Source organism: Cavia porcellus, unplaced genomic scaffold (assembly GCF_034190915.1).
Source record: "Cavia porcellus strain 051 isolate PalLab524CR breed Dunkin Hartley unplaced genomic scaffold, mCavPor4.1 scaffold_19, whole genome shotgun sequence".
NCBI lineage: Eukaryota > Metazoa > Chordata > Mammalia > Rodentia > Caviidae > Cavia > Cavia porcellus.
The window spans coordinates 31,541,414-31,568,467 of NW_026947502.1; the positions used below are offsets into that span (position 1 = coordinate 31,541,414).

The following is a 27,054-nucleotide window of genomic DNA, read 5'->3' on the forward strand; positions in this document are numbered from 1 at the left end:
TACAAAAATTTAGGAAAAAAGTGGAAAATAATTCTGTCAATAAATATTACTAACTTACATTTTATAACAAAGTATTAGAATTACTAAATTTTTAATAACTTGTTACTAAAAGCTTGTTTCTCCTAATGTTACTACAAGTCTTTCCCTTTAAACTGCATAAAGTTTGCATAATCAGCCAGATATTCCCTGAGAAAGCCTTTAGAAATTGTTCATATGTTAAGTAGTATAATAGTATCACAGTAAATCAAAAGATCATAACAAACACACTGTTTATTTTACTAACACATTTTATCTAGTACATGTAAATACTTTTGTCTTTTATGAGAGCCTGGTAAATGCAAACTTCCTTCAAAACACCGTAGAAGAAAGATCAGAATCTATATTCTCACATTAAGAATTTCTCTAATATATAAAATTACAAGTGAATAAATGAACAAATGAAGTAATTTGACTTAGTTATTGCTAAAGAAATCACAACAATGCAGAATGTCTTGGAATGTGTGACAACTTCTTTTTCTATATGTTTATGAACTACAGTAATGATTAAGATGTTTTCATTGTGATTTCAATAGGCTATAGCAAATAAAGAACTATAGTAGAGAACCAAATAAACAACTCTAAAATCCTGCATTTTTCAACTCAAAATATATGTACATATGATTAGATACCTTTTATCCTTTGCTGCTAGCTATGGGTTGTTATATATTGAAATAAGATAAGGCAATATTGCAGAAGAAAACTGTATTTTGTAAAATAAAACTTCTGTGCTTTATATGTATATTTCTCATTTTTTTTATTTTTCTGAACTTTTGGATGGTACATTTAACACTTCACAAGAGTAAATGTTTCAGGAAAATTATAAATCTGTGGTAATAATTTTTTAAATTGGAAGATTCAAAATGAAATAGAATGTAGAAAAACTACAATTTATTCCCTATACCCAGTTTTTTTTTCTCCGAAGAAGAAAAATCATTATAGTAAATAAAATAGAGCCAGCTACCTTCATTCTAATTTGAGAAAGCTATAAATTTATCGAATTTTGATTTCCTGACTGGGCAACAGAAGACTTGGACCTACTACTTTATTTTTCAATGAAAAGAATTTAAGCTGTTTTTATAAATATTTTGGGACTGGCAATGATAACAGGGTGATCAGAAATACTAGATCCTGTGAGGTTTTCCCTTGATACATAGCTACTCTGTGATATATAATAAAAATGTTAATTTGATGAAATGAGAATGAATGAAGTTAAAGGTTTCTGAGATGCTATCTCCAATGCATGAGTAGCATTTTTAAAAGGAATTTAAGGGGCTATGGATTTAGCTCAGTGGCATAAACAACCTGCCTGGCAAGGGTGAGTTCGTGAGTTCCATCCCTGGCACCAAAAAAAAAAGAAATTTAATAATGAAGTTGAAAGTCACTCATAAAAATATTTATTCTGTGATATTACAACCTATTAACTAACATTTATGAGGCCATGGGTTCAATTTACCAAAATTGGGTAATTTGGGTTTATTTACCAAAAATAAACCCCAAAACAAAAAACCTCTCACCAGATCCAAGAAGACCTACTAAGCATGAATACCTCTGTTTGCTTTAGTCAATATTAAGATCATGCAAATACAATATATTGAAGTTATGAAACAAACTTGATTTCTGAACATGCTCAAGAGGCACAAAAATATGACAGGCAAACTATGGAATGAATATTGTTTACAAATAGGTAAATAAAGTACTGTGGTATATTTTTAAAAGTTTGGCTAATTTTCTAGAGATTTATTTTGTCTTATATAAACTTCTTAAAAGATATTCATGTATAATACTTAATAAAAAGCTGTTTATTGCTTTAATAACTTAGAAAATTTGTTTACAGTTTTGGTCTTACAAAGTCACCAAGGAAATAGTAATTTTCACATTGTATATACATGGGCTGACTTTAATTGACTGCCTTGGTGTAAGGAAGAAGTAAGTCTCTATTTGCCAGTTGGGTCAGAATAGTTGTTTTATGAAAATATCATCTCCCTTAAACAGTGTCAGGATTTGTTTTAGTGTGTATGTGGCACATGGAACTGTCTGTTTTCTTGAAAGCTATTTCATTTATTACGAAGCAATTTTCAAATGGTAGTAAATTAAATTTATGCTTTTCCTCCTTCAAGAAAGTCATTATATATTGAAGTATCTCCACTCCCTACATACTAGGGATTGAACCCAGGACCCTCACACTGAGTCACCTCCCCACCTTCTCTCCTAATTTTATTTTGAGTCAGGGTCTTGCTATTGCCCAAGCTGGGATCAAATTTGTGATTCTCCTGCCTCAGCCTCCCAGAGTTCTGGGATTACAGGCAGGTGTCACAATGCCCTATTATAGAACTTCATTTTCTTCTTAATGTTACTTTAAATAGCAATATTTCTAAGTCCTGTTCTTTACTTTTGTTTCCTTTTCTTGAGGTTCTGGGAATAGAATCCAGAATGTAGAAGTTAGGCAAGTGCTCCACCACTGACCAACACTCCCAGCCTCAAGTCTGTTAGCAGTAAGATTCTTATCTTTTCTAGAGGGAAATGATTTGGTAACGTATTTCGCAAACTTATTTTTAAAAGGTATTTTACCATATTTTGTAACATGTGCCCTCCAGAATAATTGCGCAATGGGTTATTAAAACTAATTTTAGTTAGGATTCACAATATTTGTTCTCTAGATGGTAAGAGAATTATGAACCTTTTGAGGACTTTGCTATAAAACAATTATTTTTTGAAATATTGAGTGTTTTTCATTTTTTGGAAGTAAATCACTATCTACTGTATCAGATTTCATTATTGTTTGACCTATTTATCGTCTGCCACTGAAAAATCATACTGTATATTATGAAAAAAATTTTAACTTTCTATATATCTATAATTACTAAAGTAATAAAACATTAGAAATATGTATATCCTATATATAGCTGAGTTTAGCAATTCTATCATAAAAATTTTCTAGAATTTTAAAAATAACACTTTTAAAGTTTGACATACTAGTATTCACTGAAACAGTACCATTTAGTCTGCATGTAATTTCATTGTTTTTAATTTAATGTATTAAATCTAGCAGATTACCAAAAACCAAATAAGGCCAGGGATATAGCACAGCAGCACAGCACCTGCCTGGCAAGCTCAAGGTCCTGATGATACTCAGTTCCAAAAAAAAAAAAAAACTATAATAAAATATTTATGTCTTATAATCAAACATGCATAACAGCTACCAAATGTGATTTCAAGATTTTAACTAATACAAATATAATTTTATACAGAAAATTTAATTTTGTAAAGTAGTGTTTAATATTGTAACACTAAATTTTTGCTTTCAATTTCGAATATATTTTGAACTTACTGTATTGTATTAAATTTTGCTTCCCTAAAATGTGAGAGATAAGATTTGTTTTCTTTTTACAGTTTGTAATTTTCACTGTTTTAGTCCTGTAAAAAGTTAGTTGCAAACAATTGTATGGTTTGTGTTAACTTATTAGTGTGGGGATTCATTAAAGTTAATTGAAAGAACTTATATATAGTGACTGGTTAGAGTGATACAAACAAATTGCCAACCACTGGTAGTGTTATGCTGAGCATCAAAGTTAAGTCAATGAGAAACTACATCTGGAGATACTTTAAATCTCCTAAGTATGTATCTGAATGATCATAAACTGAATTCTCAATGCTTACCCTCAAGGATAACTGAGTTTGGAGTTCCAGATTTTAGGTGATCTTTTTTCCTTGATATTGTTAAGACACTTTTCCATTCGTTGTTCACTTGCAGCACATCTACTCCTAAAATAATTATTCCTAACACATGTCCTGTAGCTCTGCTTGCTGGTGCAATGCTGTAACCCCAGCCCTTGTTAGGCTGAGCCTAAGGCAGGAGGATTGCCTTCAGTTTGAGGCCGGCCTGGACTGCATAATGAGTTCAAGGCCAAACTGATCTGCACAGCAAGACCCTGTCTCAAAAACTGAAGCAAACCAAACCAACCCAACTATAAGGCACCTGTAAGTCCACTGATTGTTCATTTGAAGATATTCACTGTCAGTTTTTAAAGTTTTTTTCTTTTATCCTTAAATGTTCTATAGTTTTATTCCCCTGCACTTACTGCTTAACTTGTTACTCAGAGACCACTAATCTGAAGATCCTTGCTTGTTTTTAATTACAGAAAATTCCTACTTTCTTTTCAAATATGTGTTTCTCTATCATCCCCTACATTTTGTTTGTTTGTTTTTTTGAGACAGAATCTCCCTATGCAGTTCAGGCTATCCTTGAGCTCACTTTGTAGCCCAAGCTGGTCTTAAATTCACAGGGATCCTCCTGTTTTAGATTCCCAAGTGCTGGGATTACAGGTCTATGCCACCACACCCGGCACCCCCTATTTTTTAAATCTCAGAAGTCACATTAGCTGTTTATTTTTATTAATTATTTCTTGAGTGTGCCCAGGCTAATTTAATTTTATATTTATATAACTATATTTTTAATTTCTAAAATAATGATGATGATGATGATGATAATGATTTCAGTGCTGGGGATCAGACTAATAGACAATCCCTAACACTGAGTCCAGACCTAGCTTCCTGATTTTTGTTTGTTTTTCAGTACTGAGCACTGACCCCAGAGTTAAATCTCCCCTCCCCCATTTCATCCCCTCTCCCTTTTCAGTATTGGTTATGAAACTCAGGGTGTTCAATCTTATCAGCATCCCTAAACAGTTTTTTTTTTTTCAATTCATATTTTTCAGATAGGGTCTCACTGAATTTTTTTTGCCAGGCTGGCCTAGAACCAGTGATCCACCTGTATCAGCATCCAGAATAGTAGCTGGGATTAGAGGCTGCATCACTATGCTCCAGCAAACTTCCTCATCTTTGGTGTGATTGTATGTTTCCTTGCAAAGAGGCCAGTACGTTGCTTCAACTGCAGCCTCATGTGTGACTTGACTATCAGGGCCTTTTCCTCAGGTACTTTTGGTGACTTCCATTATGGAAGTAATGGAAGTATATTTTATGACTGACCACTGGTAATAACCATAATCAAATGAAACAGATTGGGTTTATCATTATACAATGATTACTAATACAAGTTCTTCTGGCATTATGAGAAAAACCAAAACTGAAATATCTCCGTGGGTCCCAGGGTCCCTTAGCATTTCGTGTTGTGTGACTAAAAAATAAACCGTCTCTATTGATCTGAAGATCTTTGTCCGTCTTTAGTTCAGCCCACACTGTTCTAAGAATCTCAACAATGAACAAAACATAGTACTTGATTTCTTGGAGTTGGCACTGCAGTTCGTGACACGGACAATAAAGAAAATGAGTACGTTTAGCATCCAAGGTAGTTACTACTGTGTAAGATAAAAATAAGTAATGTTGGTAATTTTTGACAAAATGAACACAAGAAATGCTTCACTGGGGACAATCTCTTGAATAAAGATGTAAGGAACGCCTGAAAAGAAACCACACACTCATTTAGAAGACCCGTAGCTAGGATAAAAACCAACACCTCGAACAAATCCCTGCGCAACGCTCCAGTCGCTCTCTGCTACGTATTTCCTCCGCTCATCGAGCGAGGCCACAGCTACCTCCATTTTGCTTCCTGGCATCAATACAAGATGAATCTTTTCATGGGCATCCTTTTCCCACCAGTTGGTCTGCGTACTGATTCTCTTCCTCTCTGAGTAACGTCAGAGCAGACTAGTGGCAGACACGGGGAGTAGTGACAGCTGGTGAGAGTGCTGAGAGCCCTGGGAGCCTGAGTTGCCCTCTTTCAACATGGCGCCAGAGCCGTGCGCGCGGTCGCGCCGGGCTGCGCACACGTGCTCAGTCCGCAATCGCCGGCTCTGCGCTCGAGGGGCGGGTGCTCCAGTGGGCGGGGGCAGGGGGTTGTCACGTGGTAGACAGCTGGGTCTTAAGTCACCCGCGCTCCCACCATCTCTACAGCTATCACCTCCGTCACCGTCACTGCCCGTGGGCTGTGGAGAGGAGGATGGATCCCGTGGCCGTGTCTTCTGAGGTCGGGGATAGACCGGGAGCCCCGTCTGGGTCGGGCCTCTCGGCTTCCCAACGTCGGGCCGAGCTACGGCGGAGAAAGCTGCTCATGAACTCAGAACAACGCATCAACCGAATCATGGGCTTTCACAGGCCCGGGAGCGGCGCGGGTGAGAGCCTCAGTTTCCCCCCACTCTTCCCACAATCCCTTCGAGTCTTCGGGAGTCATTAACCTCTCCCCTACCACTTGTGCCGCTGACCCTTTTGACCAAGCCCTGACCCTGCCCCACGCTGGGGCACCCCACCCCCGTGATGCCTCGCGTTTACTGCTCCGTAACCCTAGAACAGTCTCGCCCTCAGATTGTCCCCACCCGGGCTACAAGTCTTTGCTCCTGAGTCCCTCTGCCCAGTTATTCTGAGATGGCCCGTATCTTCCTTTCCTATCCTCTCGTTTTACACGAAGGGCTCATATTTTATCCCCAGACTGCCCCTCGGGAAGATTGTTTTCCTTTCCACCTGTTCAGGTGGTTTTCCTTCCAGCACTTAACCTGCTGCCCACCTTCTTTTACGTTTGCTGTACGATGCTTGTCCACTTACCCCAGCTTGCCTTTACTGAATTGGCCGCTTGTCAGTCCTACGTCGATCAGGAATTCTTAATGTTCACATCTTGGTATCAGTGTTTCATGCCCTCAGCACTCACCTATGCACCTTGTAGGAGAAGTGAAAAAACAGAAGTGATCATTCTTTATAGATCCTACCAGTGCAACATACCCACCTGAGATTTCCTATGACTACCTGAAATCTCTATTCATTTGGGGAACTGCATTTAACACTAAAGGAGTGTTCATTGCTTGTCCAAAGACATGTCTAATAAAATCTGTTTTATGTGAATATAATTGAACATTTAGTATGCCCTCGTGTTAAGTGGTTTCCATTTGAATGTTTCCTTCAGTAATTGATCTTTAGTCCTTAAGTCTACCTGACTTCTGTGAGGTGTTAAATACATAGCTCTGAGCTTCTAGATAGTTAAAGCGAGGAGGTAAGAACGTCGTTTTCAACATCTTTTAATACAATAGAATTTTTTTCCTTTAATAGTATCAGGATTTTTCTCTCATTTTTATCTTTATGAGGTACTGTCTGTATTTTGTGTTTTTTGCTTTGAAAGGTTCATCTATAAAGTCATTTTCTTAATAGCATCATGAAACTACTTAAGTACTTATTGATGATGGCTGAGTACATAAACAGTAGTTGAGCCTATGCCACACCCGTGGTTATGGCTCTGGAGTGCAAACGATGCAGTCATAGTTCTGGGAAATACTGCCCATGAAAAGTTGGTCTTTACAGCTTGCTTCAAACTGCGAGTATCTTTCTCGGTTTGTTTTCTAGTCTTATCTCTTATGCACAAAGTTTGGCTATTTCTTTGCTAGAATACTGTTTTGGGGTGATATATTTTGAGGGGCTAGAGAAAGTAGTTTTTGTTTTATTTGGAATTACTTTTTATTTTGATTTGGAGACTGTCGAGGTCTAGTTGTAGCATTTTTAAAAATATTAACAAGTAAGGTGTTTGCTAATGTATAAAACATAAGGCTTTAAAATTCTGTTTTCTCAGAAGAAGAAAATCAAGCAAAAACAAAGCAGCAGGACAGTGATAAACTCACCTCCCTCAACCTTCCTTCAGTTTCAAAACGAGTAGTGCTGGGTGATTCGGTCAGTACAGGGACAACAGACCCACAAGGCGACATGGCAGAGGTAAAGGGGACCCAGCTGGGAGACAAGTTGGACTCTTTCATGAAACCACCAGAATGTAGTACAGATGTTAACCTTGAGCTCCGGCAGCGGAACAGAGGGGACCTGTCAGCGAACACTGTCCAAAGGGGGCCTCACCATGGCCTAGAACAGTACCTTTCCAGATTCGAAGAAGCAATGAAGCTACGGAAGCAACTGATCAGTGAAAAACCCCATCAAGAGGATGGAAGTACAACAGAGGAATTTGACTCTTTTCGAATATTTAGATTGGTGGGATGTGCTCTTCTTGCTCTTGGTGTCAGAGCTTTTGTTTGCAAATATTTGGTAAGGAAAGAGATGTAAACTATTAACTAAATTTGGAAAATGGTTGTAATAGCAAGTATTTTTAATCCATAGAATTCATTGCCAGTGTTAATATCTATCAGATCCATTAGACTCTTTGGAGGTATATAGTAAACGTTATTTATAGTCATAGAATGGCAGCCTAAAGTCTTTCTAAATGCCAAGTACCATTCTTAGTGTTTTGCTTATATTCACTTAATTCTCAACCTTACAAACTACATACTGTATCACTTGAATCAATGAAGGACTGAAGACTCAGAGGTTAAATCATTTGCCTAAAGTCACACAGCAATTAAGTGACGGCTGCGATTAAACCCATACAGTTTCATTTCAGAAGCAAGGAATTAAATGCCTATTTAAAAAAAAAAAAATATATATATATATATGTATAACTAATTTTTATGAAACTGTAGTCTTGAATATGAAATAATATTTTTATGGTTCAAAAGATCTTTCAGCATTTTATATGTTGTATCATGACTTTTGATATGGCGCTGTTAGTTTGCATTATTTGGAAGAATACAAAAAAGCATTCAGTGTCACTCTGCGCTATTTCCATTCAGTAGACATTTTAAGACTACCTACTGTGGCACATAAAGTTTCCAATAATTAAGATTTATATCATTAAGCAAAATAATTTTATAAAATCTATTTTTCATGCAAATGTTTTCTTAAATAGAATCTGTTCGATAGATTTGTTCTGCTCTCAATGATAAACTGATATTATAGTAAAGATCAATAATGGTTTTAAGGTATAGTATTCTGCATACCCACTTTTTCTTTTTTATCTAAAAGACTATGCTTTCATGTTTTTAAAGCTACCTTTCACTTTTGTCCCTCATTTTTGTACAAATTTTTTTGTTGTTTGGATTTTCTGGTTTTCTTTACAATCAGATTTTCAACTGTTTATTTCTCCCTGTCTGCACTATACTGCTATCTAATGAGTTTTACTCCTTTATTCCCTTCATAATATTAACTTTAGAAATAATTATGTAAATTATATGTTATTTTGATCTTTTCCCTTTTGTCTAAGAAATCAGATCAGCAAGCCATTTTATATGGTTAGAATAGCTAACTTACTATGTTAGGGCCCAAGATGATAGCTGCCTAATTTTTTACCCCACAGCCTGAGGAATGTATGGCATCTCTTTTGAGTGCTGGTCCTTTTATGCATGCTTCAGGTTGTCAGTTATTTTTATTTAGGTGAGGGGAGTAGTACTACATAATGTGTTATATCACTGTTTAATACTCTAGCCTTAAAGATCAATTTTTGTAAGAGAAGACTTTAGGGAAACTGAAAACACTTAAAAGAATTATGTGACTTGAGAAAGAATTATGGTTTTTTGCTTGGATTTTTATAGCTAGTGTTAGCTTGACTTGTTGTGATTTGAATGATTATGTTGGAAATATTTAATTTTATCTTCTGTCTTCACAGTCCATATTTGCTCCATTTCTTACTTTACAACTTGCGTACATGGGACTATACAAATATTTCCCTAAGGTAAATTAAAATCTTTTCTAAATTGTGATGATGTATTTGAACTGATTCATGACTAGCTAACTTTAAGAACTCTTAAAAAATTACTTCTACTTAGGGTCTGAATCAGCACTAACCAAAATATAGTTCATCTGCTAATGCTAATCTTCAAGTTATTTGTTCATATTTATGATGCATTAAGTTTAAAAAGTGAGTAGTCACTTTCATGAAATGTGACATTGTCATTACATTTTTATTTTATTTTATGAAAATGTTGGCCCTTGGCTGTTGAGGAGAAAATATGGTCCTTTGTTATACAGTTTGAATGGTACTTAACCTAAAAAGTATGTTCAGTTTGCTTAGTAAATTTAGTAATTCATTTTGCTTATAATAAAGGAGATTAATTCTTTAAATTAATTTATCTTACTGTGCCCCATACTGGATACATAATAGCAATGTATTTTATATTTAGGACAAAAAATACTTAGCCAAAATTACAGAACAGAATGATGTGAGAATCAGTGTTTATCTGGTCTACTTGATAAATAGTCTTATTTGGTTTAGCTTGCCTGACATCAAAGATATCCTTAGTTATGTGATCAAATTTTATGTGAGTTTTTGCTGGAAAATGGCTACTTGGGCCATAGTTTTAGATGGTGCTGTGGATCCCATGTGTGCAAGGACCTATACCCCTCTCCTTTGTTATCCTAACGGGCTGATAGATCTGTGTGTGGTTTTAATGTATTTGAAACATATTATTGAAGGTTCAAATTGATCAAATATAGAAAGTAACAATACATCATGCTGGTTTTGGTGGCACATGCCTGTAATCCCAGTACTCTGGATGCTAAGGCGAGAGGAGTTCAAGTCTAAACCCAGTCTAGGAAGTTAAGCAATTTAGCAGATTCTGTCTTAAAAAAAAAGAACTGGTGGGCTGGGGATTTAGCTCAGAGGCATAAGCGCCTGCCTGGCAAGTGCAAGGTCATAAGTTCAGTCCCTGGTACCAAAAAAAAAAGAACTGGTGGTGTAACTCAGTGCTAATGAAAGCTATAGGTTCATTTCCCTGATACTACAAGCAAACAAATTAACAACAGTAAAGAAGTATCTTTTTTTTTTTTTTCAATCTGTACCAGGGATCGAACTCACGACCGACTGCTTGCAGGGTAGGTTCTTATGCTGCTGAGCTAAATCCCCAGCTCAAGAGGTATCTTTTTAATTAATTTTCATTTGTGTAGAAATTCACTTTTGGATGAGGATGTATCTCAGTTGGTAGACCACTTGCCTAACAAGTGCAGATTCTTGGGTTCAATTCCCTGCACCACCACCACCACAAAAAAAAAAAAAAAAAAAAAAAAAAAAAAGAAGAAGAAAAAGAAAAGAAATTCACTGTTGAAAAATTAATTATAGTCTTATAATGGCAAAAGTTGGAAAGCAGACTAAAAATCCATAGTAAGTAAAGTAAATGTATTACTGATAATGATAAACTCTTCAGGAAACAGTAAAATAAAAAAATTCATAAATAGGCTACCTAGGGCTGGGGATTTAGCTCAGCAGCATAAGTGCCTGCCTTATAAGCCGTGCAATTGTGAGTTCCATACCCAGAACCAAAAAAAAAGAAATAGGCTATCTAGTATATTCCTTTTTTATGAAAAGGAGGAAAAAGAATAATTTTACTTACATACATATAAAGAAACTCTCAAAGATACACATAAAACTTGAATAATAGTTATTTGTGATAGGGATATGTATGGGTTACATTATGTAAAGGGGGAAAAGAAAAGGGAGCCCATACTTTTAGCAGAACATTTTGTTTTAAGTCAGGCATGGTGGCACATGCCTGTAATCGCAGCAGCTACATAATGAGTGCAAGATCAGGCCTGAGACACTGGCTCAAAACAAAACAAAACAAAATTTGTTTCAACACAAATTGTATGGTCAACACCCATTTATACCTATAGTAAACGCTTTTTAGTGAATTGTTTTAAGACTTGAGTTTGGTACTCCATGAATTTTGATGTGAAAATTTTGTCCCATCCTGGTCCTTACAGTTTATGTAGTTATTGAAGCAGAAGCTAGAACTTACCAGTGTCAGTCACCTAATGATTCACTACCCCTTCTAGCCAGAACTATTTGTTTTGCACTAGTGGGTTTTGGTACTTAACAATTTACAAGGAGTACCAAGGTATCACTGCACTGCCTAAAGTTTTCAGTTAATGTCTCATTGTAATATCATGTGTATACTGATTTTTTTATTCATTTTCAATCCACCTTATCTGTTGATGCATTTTGAAGTATGTTGTACATGTGCATATCAGTATACTTAACTCTAACATAGCATTAGCTAAAAAGTCATTGTTAAGGTTAAATTTTTATAGTGGAACCACTTGAGTCTTAGGTGTATCATTTGAAAGTTATGGCAACCGGTGAAACTCAAATCCCTTTCAAGATTTAGAACTTGGTGTCACCCCAGGAAGGTTGGTTGTCACCCTTTCCAGGGATTCCCAGCCCCTATACCCCGAAGGTCTTAATTTTTTCCCTACCTTAGGTTACTTTGTTATTTTAGTAATTTATATAAATAAGTTCATTTACTCCTTTTTATACTTTTTTGTATAAGTCTTTTTATCCTGTGTAATATTTAAAACTTCACCCATGTTAAGTGTATTCATACTCAATTCCTTTTTTTTTTTTTTTTTTTTTTTTTTGGGTTACCAGGGATCGAACTCATGACTTTGTGCTTGCCAGGCAGTCATAGTGCTGAGCTAACTCTCTCGCTCCTTGATTCCTTTTTTTGACGAGTAATATGTCTATGTATAATTATATCTATCTATCTAATCTGTTGGTGGATATCTTGCTTGTTTTCAGTTTTGGATTATTATGACTAAACCTACTTATCACTCCTATGAGTCTTTAGCGACATTGGCTTTCGTATTTCTTAGTTAACTATAACTTTTTATATTCATTCCTTCATTTTTGCAATGGGTTCAGGTTGCTTTTTTTGAGGGGGGGGGTCAGGCTGCTCTTTTTAAAATTTTTATTTTTTTAATGGAGATTGAACTCAGGGCCTTCACACTACTTCCCCCAGCCTGTTGTATTTAGCTTTTAGTTTGAGCCAGGGGCTTGCTAAATTGCATAGTTAGTCACTCCAGGCTTAAACTTGTGATCCTCCTATGTTACCCTCCCAGAGTGCTGAAAATTAAAGATGTGAACCACCATGCCTCATTTCCAAACTGATGTGTGTGTGTGTGTGTGTGTGTGTGTGGTTTAGTTTGGTTTGGTTTTTTTGAGACAGGACCTCACTATGTAGTTTAGGCTGGCTTTGAACTCACTTGTAGCCCAGGCTGAACTCAAACTTGCAGCAATCCTTCTGCCTCAGCCTTTCAAGTAGCTGGCACAGCATGCACACACCATGCTTGACATAGCTTTTTATATTGTTAAGTTTCTGATCTATGTGAGTGAATTTTTGATACCAAATCAATAAATTAAAACAGCTTTGAATTTCTTAAAGAATAAGGCTAGAAAGTTATATATATTAGGAAATAAATGCTCTCTCTACTCCCAAAAGTATTCTGTCATCCTTGTGCAGGGGCCATGCTAATCCTCTCTGTATCCTTCCAGCTTTAGTATATATGCTGCCAAAACAAGAACCCCAAAAATATTTGGAACTGATCAGTGATACCCTGTTGTATTTGTAATCAGATACAAATTTTTTTTGAAGAGCAGTTAGGACCTTACAGGATGTTCCTATGATGCTGTTATTACTGTTCTCCAATAGGGCCAGGCTTGATTTTTGTTTTCACTTTAGTCTTTCTAAATCTTGCTGTATCTTGAAGTACTGTTTTCTAGTGCCTCTAAAATCATTCTTTGTGCTTTATTTATATAAAACACTGGAGCATTACTATCTCCTTTAAGCCCCTACACCATGCATTGTCCATGTCATTTATTAGTAGTTCTTTTCCCAACTAGTAATGTTTTTTGTCTTACAGTATCATCTGTATCTTAAATTATTATTAATGTATTTGTTTTGTTTGTGTCTTTCCTATTTTTTTTTTTTTGTATGGGGAATCAAACTCAGGACCTTATGCTTGCTAGGCAAGCGCTGTACCTCTGAGCTGTATATCCTAGCCCTGTCTTGTTTCTAAGATGACACATTTTGAAACCTTAGTAGCAAGAATGTTGTGTGTTATGGCCTAACAGTCTACTGAAGTACTTGTTATTGTGTGTTTGGTGAATGTTGACATACTGTGGTTAATAATTTTGAAATCGGGGCTGGAGATTTAGCTCAGCAGCATAAGCACCTGCCTTGCAAGCAGGCAGTCATGAGTTCGATCCCTGGTACTGATAAATAGAAAAAACACAAAAATAATAATAATAATTTTGAAATCAATTAAAAATAAAAGTATTAATCATATTTTTGTAGAGCTCATATAGTTTGCTAAAAGCTGTCACATTAATTTGAGTTTTTTTCTACACAGGGTGAAAAGAAGATAAAGACTACAGTACTAACAGCTGCACTTCTACTGTCTGGGATTCCTGCCGAAGTGATTAATCGATCAATGGATACTTACAGCAAAATGGGAGAAGTCTTCACAGATCTTTGTGTCTACTTTTTCACTTTTATCTTTTGTCATGAACTGCTTGATTATTGGGGCTCCGAAGTACCATGAAGTAATGCAAAACTCAGAAAGAGAAGCTAATAAAAACCAATTTCTTCTGTATTGCATTGTCCCTAAAGGAGGCAAATTGGTTTACATCTTTATGTATTTCTTTTACTTTGTAGGAATTGTAACATTATTTTACTAGGAATGAAAAGGGATGAGTTTGTATTAGTACTGCTCTGAAGAACAGAGTACCAGTGTCATTGATGATTTTTCCTGTTTCATTGGACTCCATAGTCTGTATCTGTCCTCTAACTTCTCAGATTGGTATTCCTCTATTTTAGAAGAGCAGATAAATATGGTCTCAACTATCTCTATGGATAGCTTCTTGTATTTGTATCATTCTGTCCTGAGAACTGAAACCATCTTAAAAATAAAATGAAAGAAACTGAATTGTCTAATGTTAAATCTGCACAATTTAAACAATCTTTTCTTTAAGTTTTAATTTTTATGGCAGCACAATATTTAATGGGAAAAATAATTAAGAAACATAAATATGGGACCCGGGGTATAGCTTAGCAGATGTAGGCTGAGGGATTCAGTCCGTAGCACTCACTGTTGTACATTTGAAATCAGAAGCTATTTGAAACTTTTGTTGGGGGCCAGGGATTTAGCTCAACAGTTTAAGTGCCTGCCTGGCAAGCACAAGGTCGTGAGTTTGATCCCCGGTACTAGAAAAAAAAAAAACAATTTTGTTGGCTATATACCACACCATGATCAGGACTGGAAATTCTGTTCAGAGTTTTCAGTTATCAGAAGTTTAGAAGTATGTTGTTTGTTTGCAACAAACTCAGGGCTTCATGCATTCTACCACTGACCTATATCTGCATGCCTAGAAGTACTTTTTTAGAGTAAACTGGGAAAGAATGATTAAAATCAAGATCTGAATAATTAAGACATGCAGTGCAATAGCATAAATATCCTTTTTCCTAATTTAGTAACTGTCACAGTTGGAAGGTTTGTCTTCTCAAAAATACAAAACTCAAGGTGTGTTCTTAGCCTTATATTTCATTGCAGACTTTTGTGTGTCTATTTGGTTAATCTGTGTGATGTTAAAAATACAGTCAGTCGGGGCTGGGGATTTAGCTCAGCGGCATAAGCGCCTGCCTTGCAAGCAGGCAGTTGTGAGTTCGATCCCTGGTACCGATAAAAAACGAAAAAGACCAAAAAAAAAAAAATACAGTCAGTCCGCAACTTAGCCAATGAGTTCTGTTCCAGAACATAAGTCAGATCCTCTTGTAAGTCCAACTAAGTGAGTCTCACACACTTGACGCAGATCTCCAGTGTGTACTGCTTTGTACCTCCGAGCATCCCCTTCACATCACCACTGCTTTTCGCCTTGCTTCTGGACACCATGGGCTCTGATTGAGCACTGCACCACCATGCACTATTGCACTGTGTAGTAAGCACACAGCTGCACAACTGTGACAGTGTCTGGCAGCCACACAAGCTACTTCTGTGATTCTATGAAATGTTTGTAATGTGAGGTCTGTTCGTATCTGTTTAAGTCCGCAACTTGAATGTTCCTAAACTTGGGACGTAGTGTACTCTTTATTATAACTAAGTCTTTTTTTTTTGTCTTTTTCATTTTTATTGTTACCAGGGATCGAACTCATGACTGCCTGCTTGCAACGCAGGCGCTTATGCCGCTGAGCTAAATCTGCAGCCCCATGACTAAGTCTTGATTTTTGTCATTTTATGTTGAAATAGAATAATGAAGAATATAAATCTGTTTCTTTGATTTTGAGATTAAGATTACAAAGTGTACTTTTTTTTTTTTTTTTGGAGACAGGGTCTCACTATGCAGTTCAGGCTGGCTTTGAGCTCACTTTGTAGCCCAGGCTGGTGTCAAACTCGAAATGATCCTCCCACCTCAGCCTCCCAAGTGTTGGAATTACAGGTGTGAGCCACCACGCCCAGCTAAACATGTACATTTTCTAATTTCATAATGAATTATCTAGAGAGAGCTAGTGGCCAGGCATGGTGGTGCATGCCTGCAATCCTAGCACTTAGGATGCTGAGGCAGGACAATTGCTACATGTTAGAACCCAGCCTGGGTTACAAAGTGAGTTCAAGACCAACCTGAAATGCATACAGAGACCTTTCTCAAGAAAACAAAACAACCTATTACGATCTCTAGAGGTGTTACTTCTCCCCTTTATCCCTGTGAGGACACTAGTGGAGTTTAATTGCACATTTTTAATGCTTTTGTTCCTTAAAATCCCTGTTTTACCAGTTGATACATGTGAAGCTTTAGTAATTGCAGGTTATTACCAAATTTACATGTTATAGGGAAGACCTATAAAATACCTGTGTCTACTTACACCATTTTTTCCCTTCAACTTACAAGCATCCACCAGTAATTTCCTCATCAAATAATATTAACGGAAATAGAAGTTTTTTCATGTTCAAAACAATCTTTAAAATATTTAGAAATGTCAAGATTCTGAAAAGTATGAGTTAAAACTAGAATGACAGATCTGGTTATTTACCGACGATATCTTCAGCCGTTCCTCCGGAGGATTTTAGTCAGTGTAAATGGACATGTGTGCATCACCATTAATGCTAAAAACAGCAAGAGATTTATCACATACTCAGAACTTAGAATCAAAACCTGCTGCTTTGAGAACTAAGGCAGTTTGCCGATGATAATATATCAGAGACAGAGAGACTGTACTAATAGTTAAAAGCAGCTTCTAGGACACTGAAATGCTGTGAAATCTCCACTTGAATATCATGGCAAGGTATCTATGCCACTTAGAATATCCTTGTTAATAGGTTCACCTAATGAAGAGTGAGAAAGTATGGCACAAGCTCTGGCCTACCTGTTGGTTGTAGTGGTCTAGGACTAAATGTCTTTCCTGAGCCTCAGCATTTTTACTTAAAATCAAGACATTTATGCGATTTAAAAATCTGTTTCAGCTGCAACATTAACTCTGTGACAGGCAATATTCAAATTCCTAATTCAAAAATTAGTTAATGCCTTCACTTTGCATGGCCTCATCCAGTTCGTGGCTGTGAATACCAAGCATATTCTGCATTCTACTAACTGCTACTAAATCCATTTCTCTCCCACTGTTTCTCCCTTGACCCCAGATTTGCTTCCCATGCATTTATTCACACATTCACACATTTACCATAATCTGCAATGGCTGTGTTCAAAACCTGGGAGTTGTCTTCTTCCTGTTCCCTCAGTTCACAATCAGTTCATCAATTCATGTTTGGAGAGTTGCCCCCAGAACACATTCAAAATCTGATCATTTTTCCTGACTCTTATCAGTGGTCTTTCTCTTCTTTTTGAATTTTTTTTTTTTTCTTTTTGAGAAAGGTCTCAATATGCAGTTTGGTTTGACATTGAACTCACTGTGTAGCCCAGGCTGGCTTCAAGCACAGCAATCCTCCTGCTTCAGCCTCCTACGTGCTGGGATTACAGTTGTTTACCACCATATCCAGCTATTGAAGTGGGGTTTTTAAAATACCAATTTTGTTTATTTTTTATTCATTTTTTTGAGACAGTCTTGCTGTGTAGTTCTGGCTGAGCGTCTAACTCAGTATGTAGTCCAGGCTGGCTTTGAACTCATAGCAATCCCACCTCAGTCTTTCAAGTACTGGGATTATAGTGTGTACCACCTTGCCCAGCCCAAGATCAACTTTAGGCAAAATTTTATACACACTAAATCACACGAATTTAGTGTAAATAACTTTTTTCTTTTTTTTGTCTTTTTGAGACAGGATCTCACTATACAGTTCAGGCAGGCTTTGAGCTCACTTTGTAGCCCAGGCTGGTCTTGAACTCAAAACAATCCTCCTGCATCAGCCTCCCAAATGTTGGGATTACAGGTGTGTGCCACCATGCCCTGCTATGTGTGTAAATGACTTTTAACGAATTATGCATCCGTGAAATGACTGCCACAAGATAGAGAACTGTTCTATCACCTTTAGGTATAAAAAAAAGTAAAATAGTAGAGAAGCATATTAACAAAAGTGAAAGCCTCTCCCTAACTTCATTTTAGCTTTCTGCAAAAACATTTCAGTGGGTGTTCCAGGATATTCTTTTTTCTTGCTCTTGACCTCCGGATTACCTAGTGGGGGTAAAAATCAATATGGAAGCAGCTCTTTAGACCATCAGTGGAAGCCAGACATCTCATAGCCCACCAGCTTCCCCAGTGCTGGCAATGCTGAGAACTATTATAATTTTTTGCTAATGAATTTTTAAACTCTTCTCTTCGTTGGATTAACTCCTAGGATTTACAACTCTTGCTTGCAAAACCTGAACCCTCAGGGAGCTCTTCTCTAGACTGTGGACTCTCCTTACTTTATAATAGCCTCTTTTGTTTTCAGTTAGTTTGTTTTACTCACAACTGTAAACCCTTAGGACATCTAGCACATGCCCTGCATAAGACAACACACGAGTAAATAAGTGAATGTTTTAATGAATCAAGAGTGCATAGTACGGAGAAGTTTGTAGCACTATTTGTCGGAGATTGAGGTGGGCATAAGTGCGTGCCTTGGCACATCAGCAAGCTGCCCAGGATGACTAGGTGACTGCAACAGATGCCCTTCAAGGTCTGCAACCCGTGGCCACATCAACCAGCTCTGCCCAGGCGGGAAAACCCGCGAGCCGTCTCTCTGGGCGCGGCCGGCGCCGCGCGCCCTCCTGGAGACAGGGGGCGCTGTGAGGAGGCAGCAGCTTCCGGCTGGCTGTTTCCTTCCTTCTGCCGCCGGGGCGAGCACGTCCTGTTTTCGTTGGCGGCGCTGGGATGGCGGCTACTGCTATAGGTGCTATCGTATCTTAGTGCTGGTCCTCGCCCGGCGCCCTAGTGCAGTGTAGCCTCCTCCTTTGTCCTGTTTTCCTGGGCGTTCCCGAGGGTGAAGCTTTCCTGCAGCCGGCAGCATGGGCCGGGAGTCGCGGTGAGTCAGTGAGCCGAGCGGGCGAGCGGCTTCCGAGGGTCGGGAAAAGTGGCGGGAGTTGGGGTGGCGGCGGCCCCACATGGGGCCAGTTGTGCTTAGTGGCCGCTGGAGGAACTCGGGACCTTGAGTGAGGCGATAGCTATAACGGGCCGGCGGCAGGATAACGCTTCTCTGCACGACCGCCAGCCGGTTCGAGCCCCTGGAGCAGTAACAGCTCTCCGGGACGTCGAGTGTCGTGCGCCACTTCCCGCGCCTTCCACAGGCCTTCTCTCCTCACCTAGGCAGTGGTGATCCCGGTTGAGTTTCTCTTCCACTTCGCGTTTGGCCCTCCGTATTTTAATTCTTTGTGGGATCTTTTCTAAGTCAGTTGAAAGAAGCGTGTGGGCAGCACTACACGACGGGCCTTTACTGGGCCACAGTATTTGTTGAATGGACGTTTACTTCACAAATAGATTTTTTTTTTTGTCTTTTTCCTCTTTATCGGTACCGGGGATCGAACTCACGACTGCCTGCTTACAAGGCAGCGCTTATGCCGCTGAGCTAAATCCCCAGCCCCCTTCACAAATAGATTTTAAGATTTTATTTCGGTTTGTCTTTTTGAGACAGAGTCTCATTATGCAGTTCAGTCCGGCCGTGAGCTCATTTTATACTCCAGGCTGGTCTCGAACTCCCAACGATTCTTAATATTTTTTTGTTACCTGCTTTCTATCTTTATGAGACTGCACTGTGGGAGAGCTTGATGTAGACCATGAGATCTCTTCCGAACTTTAAATTGTTGTTAAGTGGCCTAGGATTTTGAGATTTTTTGTTTTAAACACAACTAGTAGGTGTTTATTAGTAACTGAAAGATGCTTTCTGTCTAGTGATAGTGAGGGTTTTGTTTTGTTTTTAACGCTACTAGTACTTTGTTGCAGTATAACCGTTTGAGGAGATGGACAAAGTAAACATAGAGTTTGATGAAAGAGATACATAAACTGTGTAAACATTATCTGGTAAAGAATAATTATTTTACAGAAATCTTGCGTAAAAGTCTTTCAAATCTCCTCGAAGGCATTACTGTTAATCTGGCTACACAAACCTGAAATCTGGAAGTCATATTTACTTGATTCGTTCTTCAGCTTTATTGCCTACTTTTGGTTAGATTTTGAATCCCATTTTTTTGGGAGGATACTGGGAATCAAACTCAGGACCTCATGCTTGCCAGGCAGGCGCTGTGTTGCTGAGCTCTATCCCCGGTCCCTTTTTGATTAGATTTTACACTTATTCCCTGTTGCTGCTCTTCTTGAGTTTGGAGCCCTAATTGTTTATTACTCAGACTCCACACCTGCTTCAGGTGAATATTTCTGTGGATTGATTTATCTTTCTTGGGTCTTTGTCTCCTAATCATTTTATCCTTAATACTGCATGCAGCCTTTTAAAGTAAAGATAAAATTCTGACATAGCTCAAGGTGAACTTGAGTTTGTGACAGTCCTCTTGCCTCAGGTTCTCAGGTACCCAAGTGCTGGGATTACAGGCTTGTGCTACCTCACCTGGACAAAATTCAGACTCTTAAGGTAGCTTCTGCCATGTTTTGTTTTTGACTTTTCAGTGCAGGGTCTTGCTATGTCGATTGGATTGACTTTGAATTCACTGTGTGGCCCATGCTTACTTAGATCTTGGAGTGATCCTCCTGCTTCTGCCTTCCAAGTGTTGGGATTACAAGCATATACCACCATGCTTGGCACAACTTCATTTGTCTGCTTGTTCTGCTCAGGTATCTTCATGATACCCAGGACTTCCCTCTTACTATCATTTGACATTTTAATTCACTCATAAATCCAGTCCATGCTAACTAGCTCTCTCCACCCCCAACCTCACTCCTCCCATGATTTGATAGTTTTTAGTATCTCTGTACCTGCTATTCTGACCTAGATGATGGCTGTACCATTGTTTTCTCTCTTCCTACTCTTTCTGCACCCCCCCCCTTCCTTTGTTTCTTTGTTTTTCTTTGTCTTTCTGTATTTCTTTTCCAGGTGATGTTTTGCTGTATTTCCCAGCCTGGTCTGAAACTCCTGGCTACAATACTCCTTCTGTCCTTGCCTCCTGAGTAGCTGGGATATACAAGTTCACACCATCACTCCAGCTGGCCCAGTGCTGTTTCATCTTGCTCAGAATGAAGCAGTCTAAAAGGCTTCCTGTATTTGGCTGCCTTGCCTTTCTGACTGGCCACTCTAGCTGCTTGAAGACTGGCCTCATCTTGTTTCCTTGTTCTTCCTTGAATGTACCAGTGTTTGCACTTATGCCTCTTTTTCCTCTGTATATGTACAAAGTTCCTGCTTTTGTTTCTTTCAAACCTCTATAACAAATGTTACTTTGTGTTTAGAGAGGCTTTCTGTATCACCTAGTATAAAATAAGGAAATTGATTTGCATTTTTTCTTTGGTCTGCTTATAGCACAACTTGACATATTGTTTGTTTCTTTGCTGGTCTGCCTGGGTCTTGAAGCCAGGTGTTTGATCGTATTGTTCAACTATCCTTGTTTCCCTGTCAAGATAGTTCTTCCTCCTTTACATGAGCTGTAACATATTCTTTTACTCCTAATTTTAAAAAAAGCGTATGAAGTTTGTTCTGTGTTTTAATTTTTCCGCCAAGTTTTGTGTGTGTGTGTGTGTGGGGGGGGGATATGCAATACAGGCTGTGTTTGCTAAACTTAATTTTTGATGTAATATTATTCTAGCCACTATCGGAAACGATCTGCGTCAAGAGGACGCTCTGGAAGTCGATCTAGAAGTCGCTCACCCTCAGACAAAAGAAGTAAACGTGGAGATGACAGACGGTCTAGAAGTAGAGATAGAGACAGAAGAAGAGAAAGATCTCGGAGCAGGGATAAAAGGAGATCTCGATCAAGAGACAGAAAGCGTCTGAGGTGAGACATTAATCTCCAAAGGGCCAGAGATAAATTGGGTCTTACTATTAAAGTCGAACTCCTCCAAAAGTATACTTTTTAACTGAAATTCAGTGGCCCGTTTTTGGATTCTCTGCTTTATTCCCATTATTTGATTAAACCTAAGAGAATTTACTTACAAAAACTCTCAAACAATAGTTTAAGTTTGGAAGCTTTAAGATTATATTTTCCATAACCCAAAGAGAACCCTTGGAGCCCACTGAGCTCAAAGAACTAAAAATTAAGATGAAATGTGTTGATAGAGATCGTGATTCTGGCCCAAGAGAGCTGACCACTGTGTTCAGAGCAAACACTAAAGGAGAGGATAGAAGGAGACAATGGCAGAGCTCTGTTTTTTTGTTTTTGTTTTTGTTTTTGTTTTTCTCAGTACTGAAGATTCAACTCAGAGCCTTTGCACTGAGCTGCAGGGAATTCTGGTCTTTAAACATTTATTTGATTATGTATTCATTGGCACTAGTGAAACAGCCATGACCTTTCTGAAGGTTTTCACCTAATAGTGTTTAAGTAAAAATGATTTTCCTAAAACAAAAATTTTTTCTAATAGTATTTCTCTTTAAATTAGGAAAGGAATCTAAACAAATTACAGAGCTTTGAACTTGTCCTGTGAAAAATCATAGAATGAATTTTACTTTTTTCAGACATGGAAGGATAGAATATGATAGCATTTACTCAGACACTATGAATAGTAGTAAATCAGTTTCATAGTTTGTGGTCCCAAGAACAGTTTTGCACAGCTACAGGTCAGTTAAGTACTCGTTAAGTGAAATTCACTGTATAGAATTTGGTCTTTGACTTTTTGGTTGTCAGGAAGCATTTCGAGATTAGCCAGTGAAGTCTGTATATTTCATAGATGAGGAAACCGAGACCAGAAAGAGTGCTTTGTCATCAGAGTCACTGGTTAACTAGCATCACCAGGAGGGCAGTTATTGCCACCTAATCCTAAGATCAGTGATCATTCACAGTCCCATTCTGTCTGTCCTTATTCTTAGGTTTAGGCTTTTTTTTCCCATAGTGCCATGGATCGCACACATGCTAGGTAAGCAATATATATACTAAGCAAGCTATAAAGAAGAAGCTTCTTTCAAAATAAAAAAGAATCATAATCTAAAATAGTAGCTCCTTTTGGCTATAGGGTAAATGAGAAATGTCTCCCTTTCAGGCGTTCCAGAAGTAGAGAGAGAGACAGAAGCCGAGAGCGAAGAAGATCTCGCAGCCGAGACAGGAGACGCTCAAGGAGCAGAAGCCGAGGCCGAAGGTCCCGATCCTCCAGTCCTGGCAATAAAAGCAAGAAAGCTGAGAATAGGTAACGTTACTGTTGAGCTGTATCTGTCATGCAGGTTGGGAACTGCTTCCTTGTGCTTTTCTTTTTCTTTAAATTTATCCTTCTAAATCATAATTTGTGTTTCTTTCACTTGTTGAGTCAGGGTCTCATTATATAGTTTGGGGTGGTCTTGAACTCACTGCGTAGCCCAGGCTGGTCTTAAAGTTTCTGTGATCCGTCTCAGCCTCCCAACTGCTGAGATTACAGGTGTATGCCACCACCCCTGGCTCTCTAAATGTTATCCTTATAAATTCTGAAATTGGTTCCTACTGAACTATTGGCTGAGTGGGAGAATTTTAATTTAGTAGGTGTGGGGATTGATGCAGTCAGAAAATACTGGATCACTAGTGGTGTACTTTACCACCTCTGCCGCAATGAGTTTGTATTATTGAAAGCTCTAAAAGGTTTGCCATCACTACTGGAGTCTATCTGTTTTAACACTCAATGTATATTTTGTATTTGTGTGAATTGTGTCTTTCTTAGTATTTTTGACATTTGTTGACAATAACTAAGCAGATGGCATGTATTACTGAATTGCTGTTGAGAATAGGTAAGCCTTGCTTGTGTAAGTTAACTGCTTCTTTTTGGAAACAGGGTCTTGCTTTGTAGTTCAGGCTGGCCTTAAACTCATGGTGGTCCTCCTGCCTCCTAAGTACTAGAGTTACAGGCATTTGTCAACACACTTGGCTAACCATGCTTTTTTTCTTTTTTTTTTTTTGTTTTGTTTTGTTTTACTTTTTGAGACAGGGTCTTTGAAATGCAGTTCAGGCTGGCCTTGAGCTCACTTTGTAGCCCAGGCTGATCTCAAATGTGCAACAATACTCCTGGCTCAGCCCCCAAGTGTAAAACATAAGATTTAATTTGTTGCCTCACTGGAATCGCAGAATATATGCTTGTATGTTTCCTTATATTCTTTAGCTACTGGCATTTTTCCTTCATTTATTTTACTTTTTTTGTTGTTGTTGTTGTTCCGGGGATTGAACTCATGACCTCACACTTGCCAGGCAGGTGCTTATGCTGCTGAGCTAAGTCCCCTGCCCTAAACTTTACTTTTATATCATCAAAGTCAGTATATACCAGTGTACAATATATACCATTGGGACTTTTTAAAATTAAAAATGCAATATAAATTCAGAAAAGTGAATGAAATATTAATATGCAGTTTATTAAATAATAGCAAAGCAAACGTCTGTATATCCATGCCCAAGGTCAAGAAAAAAAATCACATAACACAGAAGCCTTCCATTTTTCTTCTTTAATTCAACTTTCTGCCTCAATATATATGGAATTAACTACTGACCTTTGTGCTGCGTAATAACTTCTTTGCATTTCTGTTTTTTTAGAGGATAAAACCAAGGAAAATAAAACAAAACCAATCAAAAATAAACCAGTATAAGTGATACAGGACTTCAAAACCCTACGAAGCCAACAGTAGTTACCATAATGCCTTATGTTGTCTTCAAAATAATTGCATATACTTTCAGACATAGTAAAAATTGACCAGACCAAAATAGAATGGAAATAATAAAGCCAAAACAGTGAATACTATAAAGGGACTTCAAAATAAACCACTAGTAAATCTAAAATGACCACTATAATATGTCTTACTGCCTTTCAAATAGCTATTCCTGCCATCAGATTTAACATAATTAAAACAAAAGAGAATAAGACCCTTCCCAGCAAAACAATGAAAATGATATGATTTCCTTGCCTGGTTGTTTCCTGGTGAGGTCTAGCTGTCTCCCCCAGTGCAGGCTGGTAAATGCTGGTTTCCAGGCAGGGATCACTTTCTGGTGAAGTCCCTGGTCCCAGGGTCTCCCCCCACCCCAGATGACACAGACTCATGGAGAGAGGCTTGGGTGTCTGCCTTTCTTTATGGTATTACCACCTGTGTTGCATCTAGAAAAACTAGTTTTGATGGAGCCCCTTTTTTTTGTCTTTTTCAGCATTGTTTGAGACTCTTTGGTGTTGCTTCTAGAGATAGTTCATTTTCGTTGCCGAATACTGGTATACTGTGGTCTGAGTATATCACAACTTACTGGTTCTGTTGAGATGGATATTTGATTTGTTTAAACTCTGAACCATTATGAGCATTCTTGTGTATATATCCTAGTATACATATCCATGAGTTTCTCTAGGGTATATATCTAGACTTGAAATGGCTTAATGAGAGATGGAGCTTTGTTTTAGTAAGTAATCCCAAATTGCTTTCCAAAGTTTGTACTATTTATAGTCACAATCTCAGTAAGGCCTGAAAGTCAAAATGAAAGCCCATTGTATACATTATCTTACACAATATAAAGATTTGGTATATTTCTTCATTTATTAAGTATTTATTTTCCTATGTAAGATTTGTACATTTTTTGTTTACTTCTGTTTGAGACAGGGTCTTTCTGTGTGGTCCAGGTTGGCCCTAAACTCACTGTGTAGCCCAGGGTGTCCTCAAACTCGTGATTTTCCTACTTTAGCCTCCTGAGTGCTAAGCTTGCAGGAGTGCACCATCATGCTTAGCTTTTTCATTATATTTTCGAGGTTTTTATTACTAGAATATGAAAACACAGTTCATTCTTAGTTTATTTTTAACCTAAAAAAGTGAAATGCAGTGAATTAGTGTTTTATATGTAAATATGTGTATGTATATACATATATGTATACACTGAGAATTGAACTCACAACCTTGTACTTGCCAACAGGTACTTATACTGCTGAGCTATATCCCCAGCTTTAAAAGTGTTTATGAATGTTTTCATGCACAGATGATATATCTCCCTTTGTTTTTCCTCTCTTTCTCCCTCCCCTCACCTTTTGTTTTGGTAGATCCAGGTCCAAGGAGAAAACGGAGGGCGGGGAAAGTTCTAAAGAGAAGAAAAAAGACAAAGATGATAAGGAGGATGAAAAAGAAAAAGATGCTGGTGTACGTTTACCAATTTAAAAGTAATCGTAAAGTATCAGTTCTGTTTCTGTGAAATGATACATTATGTTTTTCTTAATGATATGTGCTTTCTTTTTAAATGAAGAATATATACCATAAACGGGTTTAAAAAAATAATTGTCCCCATGAGAAATTTTTTCTTAAAAAAGTTATGTATTTATACATATTGTTTTACTTGCAAAATATGATCATACCATATAAATGTTATCAAATTGCCTCCAGAAAAGTTACATAAATTTAGACTTCAGCATACAGACTTATGAAAATGTCTGTTTTTTTTTTTTTTTTTTGTCTTTTTCCTTTTTATCGGTATCAGGGATCGAACTCACGACTGCCTGCTTGCAAGGCAGGTGCTTATGCTATTGAGCTAAACCTCCAGGCCCCCAAAATGTCTGTTCTCTTATTTTCATGCCACCATGGAGATGTCAAAATTTAATTTTATCAGTTTCCTTGATTAATGAAGTGATCAACAACTCCTTATTTTGAATTGCATGGCTTTTTTAATGAGTGAATATTTAAATAGTATAAACATAGCATATACAAATTTATCATATAAAAAGAATATATTTTAAGTTTACTGATAATTAGTACTTTTGTTTTGAGTTGCCTGTTCATATTTTTTGTTTACATTAGAATGTGTTACAGCTTTCCTTTTCATTTTTGGTGTGTTCTATTCCTTTTTATTAAGGGATTCACTTTTTGAGCAAAATAAAATGATTAAACATGAGA

The 27,054-nt window shown here is 37.6% G+C and overlaps 2 protein-coding genes and 1 non-coding gene across 5 annotated transcripts in view; 2 read left to right on the forward strand and 1 right to left on the reverse strand.

Annotated features, from left to right (window-relative positions):
* The first annotated feature begins 5,875 nt into the window (after positions 1-5,875).
* Camlg (calcium modulating ligand) lies at positions 5,876-14,610 on the forward strand. Its single transcript, XM_003473168.5, has 4 exons — positions 5,876-6,167; positions 7,607-8,067; positions 9,521-9,586; positions 14,035-14,610. Exons 1-4 carry the CDS (start codon positions 5,996-5,998, stop codon positions 14,224-14,226), a joined length of 891 nt encoding a protein of 296 aa, XP_003473216.3. The 5' UTR covers positions 5,876-5,995; the 3' UTR covers positions 14,227-14,610.
* Positions 13,097-13,203, reverse strand: LOC111757835 (U6 spliceosomal RNA). The gene has a single exon (XR_002792101.1). It is a non-coding gene; the product is annotated as a U6 spliceosomal RNA (small nuclear RNA).
* Positions 14,611-18,930: 4,320 nt separating the features above from the next.
* The window catches only part of Ddx46 (DEAD-box helicase 46), a 56,481-nt gene continuing 48,357 nt past the window's right edge, over positions 18,931-27,054 (forward strand). For all 3 annotated transcript variants that reach the window (XM_013156152.3, XM_003473257.5, XM_013156154.3), the window contains exons 1-4: positions 18,931-19,128; positions 21,845-22,033; positions 23,232-23,375; positions 26,211-26,307. In XM_013156152.3, coding sequence (XP_013011606.1) covers positions 19,112-19,128; positions 21,845-22,033; positions 23,232-23,375; positions 26,211-26,307 — 447 coding nt within the window. In that variant the 5' untranslated portion in view covers positions 18,931-19,111. The remainder of the gene's footprint in view (positions 19,129-21,844; positions 22,034-23,231; positions 23,376-26,210; positions 26,308-27,054) is intronic.